The 11,717-nt window shown below is 28.7% G+C and overlaps 2 protein-coding genes and 1 long non-coding RNA gene across 3 annotated transcripts in view; 2 read left to right on the top strand and 1 right to left on the bottom strand.

Annotated features, from left to right (window-relative positions):
* LOC110012584 overlaps positions 1-790 on the top strand; it is a gene marked incomplete at its 5' end in the record, with an annotated part of 7,325 nt that extends 6,535 nt beyond the window's left edge. Inside the window, one exon of the mRNA XM_020696780.1 lies at positions 593-790. The remainder of the gene's footprint in view (positions 1-592) is intronic.
* LOC110012606 lies at positions 1,771-2,257 on the top strand. Its single transcript, XR_002287829.1, has 2 exons — positions 1,771-1,918; positions 2,023-2,257. It is a non-coding gene; the product is annotated as an uncharacterized LOC110012606 (long non-coding RNA).
* LOC110012607 lies at positions 4,680-6,885 on the bottom strand. Its single transcript, XM_020696940.1, has 4 exons — positions 6,733-6,885; positions 5,991-6,067; positions 5,558-5,774; positions 4,680-4,967 (listed from the first exon to the last, which is right to left on the bottom strand). The coding sequence occupies exons 1-4, from the start codon at positions 6,854-6,856 to the stop codon at positions 4,864-4,866; spliced, it is 522 nt and encodes a 173-aa protein (XP_020552599.1). The 5' UTR covers positions 6,857-6,885; the 3' UTR covers positions 4,680-4,863.

Genomic DNA, 11,717 nt, shown 5'->3' with positions numbered 1-11,717 from the left:
TTCCTCCTCTTTGAGTATTTTCTCCTGGCTTGGTATCGCCCCCAGACGTAGGATTTATATCCAAACTGGGTTAACAAATTCGTGTGTCTTTTATCGCCTTCATATTCCACCTGTTATCCATCTTAACCCGATCCATTTCCTAACAGGCCGAAGCCAAGCTCTATCGGCCGCTAGAGCTCAATGGGGTCTAGCTCCTCCCTTGCTTATTGATAAAAGTGAAGTCTTGTCAGATGTACAGTAACAGAGCTTTTCTTGTATAAAGTTTACAAGATTTTATTGTATATATATTGTATGATTGAGAATGACGAAGGTGATTCAGTATCTACACTTTTAAATTAGTTAGTATAGATAAATTAAATAGACATTAGACAGATAAAAAATTAACAACTAATGGATAATTCTATCCAAGTAAAGCACATAAAAATGTAAATTTTGTATTTTCTAAAAGTCACAAGGGACGAATTATCCTTTATTTTTGTTCAAGAATATTTTTTATTTATTAAAATTTTCTTGGTGAATGTATGTATGCGCTTTCATATTGCAGTTTTCATCTGGGATCTGATACCTAACAATTCTTTTCAATTTTATACAGCTGATCACCTAAAATTGCAGGGTAGAGAGACATATTGGTCATCTCAAGTTTAGACACACTAGATTTATATTCTTTTTTATTATTATTATTGTTTTTGGGTTTTTGAGGGGGTTTTTGGACTTGGTCTTGTAGGTTTTTTCAGATTTTTATCTTGGGGGATTTTCAGAATGCAGATAATTGTAACTTGTCGGCACTATTCGTATTTTGGACATCTTCATCTTAATTATTAAAAAAGTAAAAAATATAAATGTTCTTCTTGTAAATACTCTATAGAAAAGGAAATACTAAGTATGGAAATGATCTAGCATTTAGGGTTTCAGTCAATTGTCAATGTGTACAATTGCTCGGGCCACAAACACAGCGGATTAAATTTTTTATTTTTAATTAATTTGATTATTTTTTATTTAATATAATACTGTGTGTACAAAGATTACATCTTTTATTTTATTTAAAAATATATTTTACACACATGGCGTGTAAATATTTATCAAAATAGAAGAGGCAGCATAATTTTGCAATAGAAGTCGGGAGTTTTTACAATTTTGGGATTTTTTATTTTTACTAAGACAGTGTTTGGTTTTGACTTCATAAACTTTTCTAAATATCTTATTAGATGTTTGAAAACTTATATAATACTAAAAAGTGTTTGATAAGTTTTTCTTTTAGAAAAAAAAAACCTGGTTTAGGAGGACAGACATTTATTTATTTTTTAATATATTACATCAAAAAAAATAAATTTATCAATTAATGTAAAATTTGAAAAGTTTAAGAAGTTAGTTACCTTATCAGTTGAAGGGCATTTTTAGTTTTATAAAAAAATGATGCGGCAATATTATGAAACATTGTTTGAATATACGGAAGGCCTTTTCTTTTTACATTAATATAAATAATACATGTGTTGTAAAAGATATACTTATAATATAATTGATTATTCTTCTGACACAAAAAAAAAAAGAAAATAAAAGTGCATTAATCACACGTGGGATTGAAGTGCAAGAATCATCCTTCAACGTTTCGCTGGGTGTTGGTCTCCCTTGCGGACCCACGAACACAATTTGCAGCCTGAAACGAGTGGAATTGTCAAACATTTCAGCGATTTCTCCCTAAAGCACGTGAGCAGCAAGAAAGCGTTAGTATATTAAGCGGCTAATCAAGGCAAAAATAGACGCACTCTTGCTTTTCCACCAAAGTACATAAAAAAAAAACAATATAAGTAGTCGCATATTTGACATGGGTCGAGCACGATTACTCGTCCATCAGTGGATCCGTACATGTTCCGATGCAGGTGGACATTTATGAATACTGTTTGTTATTTTCTTTTCATAGGTATGTATTTTTATTGCATGGATATCAGATTTTAAATTCTTTTTTAATTTATGACATTTGTCAATATCGGAGGATTTCAGCTAATCGATACAGTAAACTTGCAGTGTCTTTTACTCAGGTTTTCAGATGATCGGATTTACGCAATGTTTTTCAAATTGGACCGGATTTGGAGCTGTCCAGGTGTGTGTATTAGAATCGGAGTGGTTAATCCAACAAAACCAGTGAAAATCAGGCAACCCGATTTATATTTTTAAAAAAAGAAAAAGAAAGTCAAGCTGGTGGGCAGTGGTGGAGTCGCGGCAACGAGTGGCGAATGGATAAGAAGGAAAGAAAGTTGGTGGGGACAAGAAAAAAGAAAGAAAGGAGAGGTGGAGGGTGGGGGAAAGAAGAAGGAAATGAGAAGTGAAGAGTGAGAGGGAAAATGGAAAGGGAGGTGGAGCCGTGGAGCATGAGAGAAGAAGGAAAACAAGTGGCGGAGGGTGGGGGTGAAAAAGAAAACGGGATAGGTGGGGGAGTTGAAAAGGAAAGACAGTTCGCGGGAGATATATATTAGTTTATAAATATATATAGATATTCCTATAAACTAATTAATTATTAGATTTCATTTTATTTTTCTTTTTTTTAAATTATTATTATTATTTAATTAAATGAAATTTAATTTAAAATTTTAAACATTTTTATTTAAATAACTTTTATTTTTTATTTTAATCATTTAGTATATATATAGTATGTATTAATATGTTACATATATATAATATAATTGTAGTCTACCGATTTTTTTAATTTAATCCAATTGATCGGATCAATGATCCAGTAATTTGACTGGTTCAATCCCCCCTCTTATTCCAAAAACCTTGGGTTTACGAGCTTCGTGAGTTGGTTTTACTTTAAGCTTGACTTGAGTTTATCGAGCTCAACTCAACCTCGAAGATTGTGAGTAATTTTTTTTTTTTTATAATTTTATAAATTTAATATATGTCAAATTAATATACTAAAATGATTTAATAATGCACATTGTGTAACTGCTTTTAGTATAAAGCATGTGATTTTTAATTATATATGTTATTAAAATTAATTTTCAGTTCATTCTCATTTTTATTTTTATGAATTATCTTAAAATAGTTTCCATATACAATCATTTGTATCATTTTAAAATTTTTTTGGTAATTATTTACTGGGGCCGATGATGATCAAAATATTTGTCGACATCATCTGATTCTTCTACTTGATTAGAGAATGTGTTCATATGATTGAGGCCTCTGGCAGAGTTGAGTTGTATTCTCAATACACTGGATCTATCTTTCAACTTCCCCATGTTTGATTTTATTTTTATATTCAGTTTTAGTGGGAAACCTGTAATTTTAATTTTGTGTAGATTTTTTAAGTGAAAATATAAATACGTTTGGATTAATTGATTATATCATTTTTCATGTTGTTAGTGACAACAAATCAATATATATAAATATATATTTATATATTAATTTGATGAAGATGATAGTTTTTTAATATTATTAGTGTCAAATTGAATATATTTTTTATTTAAAAAGATATGATTACATTTTGATTGATTTAAAATTGTTAGTAATATTATATTAAAGCGTGATGGATATAACCCAAGAGGAACTGGCCCAAAACGGAATACCAAACCCAGGCGAAGGCCCAGCCCAAAAAGGGGACCTCCTATGATCCAACCTAACCCAGCAAAAAGGTCCATCTAGCTCAGCCCAAAGGGGCCCCTCCCTGCACCAAAGCCCAGTCAAGGAAGGAAGCCCACTTTGTCATATTTGGTCCAAATGAGGAGCCCAATTTGGAGGCCTCCAAAGTTAGATAATAGGAAGGAATGGACTTTTCACCCTTAAAGACTCTTTACCTTGCACGAAGAAAGAAGCCCCCTTCATTCGGAGACTTATTGCTCAAGAAACGGATAAGGAGGAGCCTTATCTACAGAATTCCACTTTTCTTGCTAAAGCGTGCGGATTCCTCTTAGCAGGATTCCTATTGTAGGAGAACTCCTCTTTATAAATATACGAGGCACCCCCCAGCAAATCCACCCACCTTCAAGAACTCTTCCGCTTGCTGCCATTCTATTACTCTAAATTCGTGTTCTTGAATACTGAATTCTTCATTTTATCACAATTTCTTATCGTCGTTCGTTTTCATTATTGTCTATTTTTAAATTCGGGACTAACTTAAGCATCGGAGTGCTAACCCTTTATTTTGCAGGTTCTTTTTCTCAGATTTTTTTACTGAAGTGGCCCAGATCCATTTCGAATATCCAAGAACTTTGAACCCGTGCTAAAATCACACGCATTAAAGTGTTATAGAAAAACATATATTATTAATTTATAAAAATAATGATTGAAAAATTTCATATGAATGTAAACATATATAAAAAACAACCCTCCTAGATATTTATGATTATCAATTTTGATGATCCTCTCATCATTTCTAGTCATACCCTTTGACTATTATTATAAATACAAGTCACTTAAATGACAAGTATATTCCACTTATTGTGAATATAGACATAAGCGAATGAGAACTAGCTTAACGACTTGAAAGAAAAACCCGAAGAGACATACACAAAATTACGAGAAAATTGGATTTTGCATCCCACAAAATAGCATTTCATAACTTCAAAAAGATTGTAAGTTTAATTCCAAATCTTAATTTTAATAATATATTACAGAAACAACACGTGCATATATGATATAAAATCCACTAATTCTTGAGAAACATTAAGGTTGTTTTGATAAAAAAATTAGTGAAAAAATTACCCTTATACTTATTTTATTTTATACAAATACAAAATACAAAATCAAATATACTGAAAACTCAGAAACTCCGGTTTCGGGGCATCTTAATTTTACATTTATTTGTGAATTTATTGTGTATGTGTCTGACACATTACATCCGGACATATGACAAATAAGATGCAATTTTATTTAGAAAAAGGCAATGAACATCAAGGCGGCGGCTGACAATGCGCCGAAAATTGGAGCTGAGTTTGATCTGTAGCCAGAGCTGGTTAAGCTGGCGCCGGTAAAACCTGCAATAGAAAAATCAGCTCAGTTTTGAAATTTTCACTATACATTTCCATTTAAATTTAAATTTTGAGAATTATTTAAGCTAAGATCACCCATGAATATGGAATTTTATATATATATATATATATAGTATATATTGAAAATTGTAGTCTTCACTCTACAAAGGTCCCTTTTTATTATCAATTAATAATATATTGATTGTTATTCATGGCCTGATGATCCATTTTGCTCTTGTTGTATTTTCTAAAAAAATAAAAATTTGAAAAAAATGAAGAGGTGGATGAAATAAATTTGAAAATTATAAAAAAAAAAAATGCCTCCATAGTCCATAAAAAAGTTCAGAATATTTTTAAAAAAAATTATAATTTATGTCCATATGGATATTTTAATCAATTTACAAAAAAAAATATAACTCAACAAAGTCTAATGAATTAAGCTAGTTGTTAAATGACCATTAAAATCAATGATATTGATAACTTTCTAAATAATGAAAAAATACTTATAATTATGTCAAAATTTTAAAAAAATTGATTGTAATTCATCCTATTAATTAAAGTATATATATTGTTGTAGAAGGGGAAATGGTGCATACCTTGTGCACATCCCCTGTTTATGGTCTCATTGAGATCTTTGACAGAAGCATGATTTCTAAACCAATACTCTCTTTTGACATGATGAATGCAGAGGAGCACCGCCCTGGTGTGGTCGGCGCAGCCGCCTGCTGCGCAGAACCCCACCCCGTCGTCGTAGCTTACGTTCAGCCATCCCGAGTCAGTCAGCCAATATTTCTCCGGGCAGCTTCTAGACGTCTGACAAAAATACTATCCAATCAGTTCATGTTGTATTTTCATTAAGTTATTATAAATATATCATGAATTATTTATAATGATAATTTTATTGCTGATGATTATATTTTGACAAAAATCAAAAGTATCATCGCTTAATATATATTTTTAATAATAATATTAAAATTATCAAAACGAAAGACACAAATGAAAGGCATGAGCATAACAACACTTTATTACATTCTGTAGGCAGTATTCAGCACTCCTCCACCCTTGGATCGGACTCAAATTCTGATTAGCCGTCGGATCTGTTTTATCTGCACCCAAATTTATTATTAGTTAATCTTAAAACCACCATTTTCGTAATTTAAGTGCAACATTGAGAAACATTTTGGGAAACTATATAGATCTAGTGACTATATTCAAATTAATACTCTTTTAATTTCATGTACATACTATAATTAATAAATAATTCTGACTTATCCAATCTAATTAATCACACATACAATATAATTTCACTAAATTAATAACTAGTTAAAATTGGATCACAATCCAATCATTAAATATGATATCTTAAGCAAAAATACTTTTTCTTTTTCAATAAATACGATTCATAACATAAAAAATTGGTTATTATAACATCAAAATTTTTAAATAAAATAAATAAATAAGAAATTACTATTAGAAAAAATAAATTATTCTCCATATTATAAATAATCAGGACAAATCAATACTATCCCATATATATGGTCAGACAAAATCAATCGAAAATTTAAGTTTTGACCATGATTGGAACTACGGCCAGAACATATGTTATGGTTTTACAACTATTGCTAACGTTATAATACGTCTCGTGACAGAAATAACATGTAACGCAACGACTAGTTTGTGTTTATTATGATTTGGACATAGCTAGCTAACCTTATCAACAATATATATGGATATAGGAAGTGAAAATGAATAATAAAGAGAAAGAAATTACTCTCGGCTTGGGCGGAAGGAAGGAGAAGGAAAATAGTAAGAAAGAGGGGGAGAAAAGTGGCGACGTGGTGGGAGCTCCGCCGTCGATGTCTTTCCATTTCTGGCACCCAGTATTGGTATAGCATAGAATGATTGATATTTATGGGGGAGAGTGATGTATAGTATAGTTATAGAAGATGGGATGGCGTAACATAAGTGGGGATATGCTGAGAATACATAGATGTTTTTGACAAAAACAAGAACTATGTTATGTCATGCAACAAATACACGCAATTACAACTTATAATTATATATACTTCTAGAGAGAGAGAGAACAGTAGATGAAACCAATGGGTATGTGGGCACAATGTTTGTTGGATACGTAAAACTATCCTTTTGAGATTTATTACAATGTTGTGGTTAATTATTATAGTTAAAATTATCAAACAAACAAAAAGGGTATTAATTAAATAATTATGGTTGTGAAGCGATTATTGATCGTTGTTTACGTAGGTGACGTCAAAATTAGAATGATAATTTTTTAATTAATATGTAAAAAATATGAAGGAGTTTTTTTTATCTCTTAAAAGAAGTCGATTGTTTAAGCGCCTCCTCCTTAAGAAGATTTATAAATTTCTAACATCTTATTTTGGATCATATAAATTCCTCCTGTTCAAAAAAAAAAAATCAAATAAATTTTAATATTTTGTAAAATATTTTAAAAAGATTATAAGTTTAGTCCAACTTCCTCTAAATCAATTCATAGTCTTTTTTCTATCTTATATAATAAAAATAAGTTGATCTTTATTATCTTCACTCTTACTAAATAAGTATTAAAGTAATTAAGATAGCTTTTGCGGGTCTAATTTAAAAATATGGGTCCAGACCTATCACAACGAGTCTGAGTTCAAGTAATATTTACCCATTAATAAGACTATTTTAGCCTCATGCCCAATTTGCTCAAAATCCAGTACTTCTTGGGCTCCCTCCAACAAATGGACTCGTCCAACATCCTAGATTAAGACGGGATAATGGATTAAGGGATTAGTTATCGTTAAATTTCACATCTCGTCAAATCACATCATGTCTAATCCAATCAAATAACCAAACATGTCCGTAGGGCGATCAACGTAACAATTATTTTCAGACATAATCATTATACATACCACCCTATATTTATAAAATATTTGATTTGAATCGTAACTATTACCAATCATTAGTTTATCGCTATACATATATTGTACATGAAAAATACAATTATTACAGCTTTCCAATGCTTACAAAATTGGCAAAAAGAAAGATCAAATCTTCTCGTAATGAAATCTTATATTACGAATGTTTTATCTACTTTTATATTAATAATTATCTATTGATTTTCAATTATGTACATTCTTAATAGGTTATTTTTATATAAATTGAATGATTTCAAAATCGACCAATCTAATTAATTTTGGATTACAACGTTTAAATTTTAGATAGTATATATACCTAATTAATATATGTTTTAAATTCTAATACGTCTCACTGAATTACAATATGTAAACTCATATAAGTATTAATTGCACCTTTGAATTTTAAAAAATATGATTTCGATATTAATTGCTTCAACATATATAAATATATGGATTTTGGTCATTCACTATGATGATTTGTAAGTTTCTTGATGATTCCATCATATTTAGCCGAACTTGAATTCCAAAACTTGAATCGAACTAAATTTAATATGCGTATTTTCTTTTATTTTTTACTTATAACATTTGATTCATTACATTTTTCAATACATTAAAGTTCAAAATCTGATTCAATATCTAGATCGATATTTCCAAATCAACGTATATTTTTAAAGAAAACCCTAATATATCATCATAAAATATTATTCTCTAAATAAATCTTATAGGATATTAATTGATGATTGTATAGCTATTGATTAACTTTAATCAAAATTTGACTATAGTAAATAATATTAATTTTTCAGTCATAGTAATCTATAGTATGGGTTATTATTATTATCATTTTGGCAGTAGGCTGATCATTTCAAATACTTTAGTATACTTAAAGAGATAAATATTTATTCCCAAGGGGCAATATTTCTCATCTACCCTTGAAAATGATGGTATATGCATATATTGATTTTTTTTTATGAAAAATATCTATTTTGAATCAGTGTGAAGAATAATTATAAATAATGAAATGTTTACTTGATGAAGCTAATTAAATTATAAAGGGAGCAGGTCAATAATTGATGCACAAGAACGTGGAATGTGACAATCACTTTGGGCAACAAGTAAACATATATGGTGTTGATCTCATCAAACACGAATCCAATTTTTTAAACACACAAAAAAGAAAAACCCAAACATTATTTTGTAAACAAAGTCTCAAGTACAAATATTATAAACCCCTGATGTGTGTTCCAATTTACTAATTCTGTAAATCTCCAATTTAAATAAGAAATTGTTCAGATTTGTTCAGTTTCATATAAACGATTGATCGATAAATAATCGTGTGATCATTATGAATCCTTACATATTAGAGTTCAAATCTAGTTGGATCAGGTCGATATGCTTCGTACAAAAAAATGCGTGAATTTTGCATATTTCGTAATTAATAGAAGAGTTGGAGACATTTAAATAACTTTGAAAGACGTTTATGTAGCCCCACATCAGATCGTATAAGGATAATGATCAAATCCTTCTGACTCTAATATTTATTTATCTAATTTCAAGTGAGAAAAGCGTACAAAAAAAGAGATTGACTCCAAAATGGCTAATTTCCCAAGCCAGATTATTATTATACATATTTTTTATACTAAATCTTGAAATCCAAATAATATTTTTAGATATAGTTAAGTATGCTTATATTTTCTCTTCTCCCCGAAATTAACTCAAATTTCTTAAATTATTCTGAAGTATATTTTTTTGTTAGAATTAATTAATTATACTGTTTAATATATTAAAAATACCGTATATTAATCAAATACATTTACAATTTTGAATAAATGCATGGAGGAGAAGTAGATAAACGGTGACGCATAATTGGAATTCAAACCCCATATTTTTTTTATTAAGTAAAGAATTTTAGCATCGTAATCTTACCACTGAGCCAAAACCTCGTCATTATTGTTTTTTTAGTATTTTTGTAGAATAAAATAGTAGTATTATTAGACCATTAATTGGTTATCAAGAAAAAAATAGAGTAATTGTCTTGCCTTGCATTATATTATCTACTCTAGTTTTGACAAAATCATCCTAGTATTTTAATGAAATAGGTTATTAATAATTGGGACCAAACTAAGTAATTAACCAGACATAAATATTCACTAACTTTGATTAGACGTTAATTCTAACCACGTATTTTTGTTTTTGTCTATTTTAAAAATATTGTATCTTTCACAATTATATATATTAAGAAGTTCTTTTGGTATATATTAATTAATTTTATGTTTTTAGCTTAACCTCAGTTTACCTGATTAGATAATGTATTTATAATTACAATTACAACGGTCAAATATTATGTAATAAAATATATATTTACGAGGGTATTAATATAATTAATTTTATAATAATTAATACTTGGCCTTCAACTACAAATTGAACCTGCTCAATCATCGGACCAAACGTGTACCGAAATACCACACCCCAATTCGAAGAGGGCCAAACACACTAAGAAATTGACTCCAATAACATGATGCCTTTGCCTCTTCATTTTTATTTTATTTTATTTAATATTATATGATTTCATCTGTTAGTCCTTTTCAAGATTCATCCTTTCACTTATTTTTCTTCTCAGTAATAAATTAATTTTAGTCTGACTTATTCATTCCTACAAGAAAGCTCCAGATCTTGACTTTTCGACATCGTTAATCATCCTAAAAAAATTTCATTTAATTATATTTTTTTTTCTGAAAATTTGGGAATATATGTCCTTTATTATTGAGTAAAATTACAGAAAAAATAAATATTTTAAAATCGTGAAAAATATGTACAGTCGCACTTGAGAAAAAGTAATTATAATTTCAAAAAGTTTACAGTTTATTTCTTATATATTGACATATTATTGAATTTATTTATGTATAAAATGAATATTTCAAAACCGTAAAAAGCTCATAGAGCTACCAATATGAAAAAAATGTTATCATATCAGAATTTTAATAGTTTGTTTATTACATGTCGACATATTATCGAGCCAAGTTGCATAAAAAAATAAAATTAAAAATTTTAAAATCATGAAAGAGATGTAAAGTCATGCTCAAGAAATATAATTATAATTTTTCAAAAAATTTAATAGTTTATTTATTTCTTATATAAGTCGGTATATTATTTAGTAAAATTACACTGAAAATGAATATTTTAAAATCGTGAAAGACTCGTACAATCACGCTTACAAAAAATTATTATAAATTTAAATTTCAATCATTTATTTTTATTATAGGTCGGCGTGCCTTATTGGGCAAGACGTTGCATTGAGGTGACTCTTTTACGTGCCACGCTTTCAATTCGGACATCTTTGTTTGAAATATTCGAACTACAATTACTTTTAAGAGTAATAATATAAAAATCTGAAAAAAAATACCTCTAATTCTTCTTGAAATTAATCACTATGTTTGGTTTTACTTTTAACTTATTTTGGTATGTTTTGTGGATATAGAGAGAGAAAAACAAAGATAAATAAATATGTGTTAGAGATAGTGTGTATGTTTGGATTTATTTTTGGAGATAATATAAAATAAGTATAGTATATTTGATGTTGTTTAGTGAAAAACAAAAACTACTATTTATTATTAAATCATATCTCTTTTATATATATTTATATATATATGAGTATGTATATAATTTTTTTAGTTGTAGAGTTTATAATTAGTGTAGACTTATTTTGACTAAAATCATATGAGACACTGTTTCAAAACATCTGAAAATACCACCAACACTTCCAAAACAAACAAGGCAAATATTGTCCATATTTTGACCCATCTCCGAGATGGGCCAAAAACGAAACCAAACACTATGA

The sequence above is a fragment of the Sesamum indicum genome, linkage group LG9 (genome assembly GCF_000512975.1).
Source record: "Sesamum indicum cultivar Zhongzhi No. 13 linkage group LG9, S_indicum_v1.0, whole genome shotgun sequence".
Lineage (NCBI taxonomy): Eukaryota > Viridiplantae > Streptophyta > Magnoliopsida > Lamiales > Pedaliaceae > Sesamum > Sesamum indicum.
The sequence above is the reverse complement of the archived record's forward strand: the minus strand, read 5'-3'. Positions and strand labels throughout refer to the sequence as shown.

What these genes read in the sequence shown, in the direction of transcription:
- LOC110012607 (XM_020696940.1), bottom strand. Translation starts at nt 6,856, where the DNA reads ATGCTATACCAATACTGGGTGCCAGAAATGGAAAGACATCGACGGCGG. An exon ending in CTGAATACTGCCTACAGAAT is followed by an intron (nt 5,775 to 5,990) that starts GTAATAAAGTGT and finishes TATTTTTGTCAG; the next exon opens with ACGTCTAGAAGCTGCCCGGA. An exon ending in AAACAGGGGATGTGCACAAG is followed by an intron (nt 4,968 to 5,557) that starts GTATGCACCATT and finishes TTTCTATTGCAG; the next exon opens with GTTTTACCGGCGCCAGCTTA.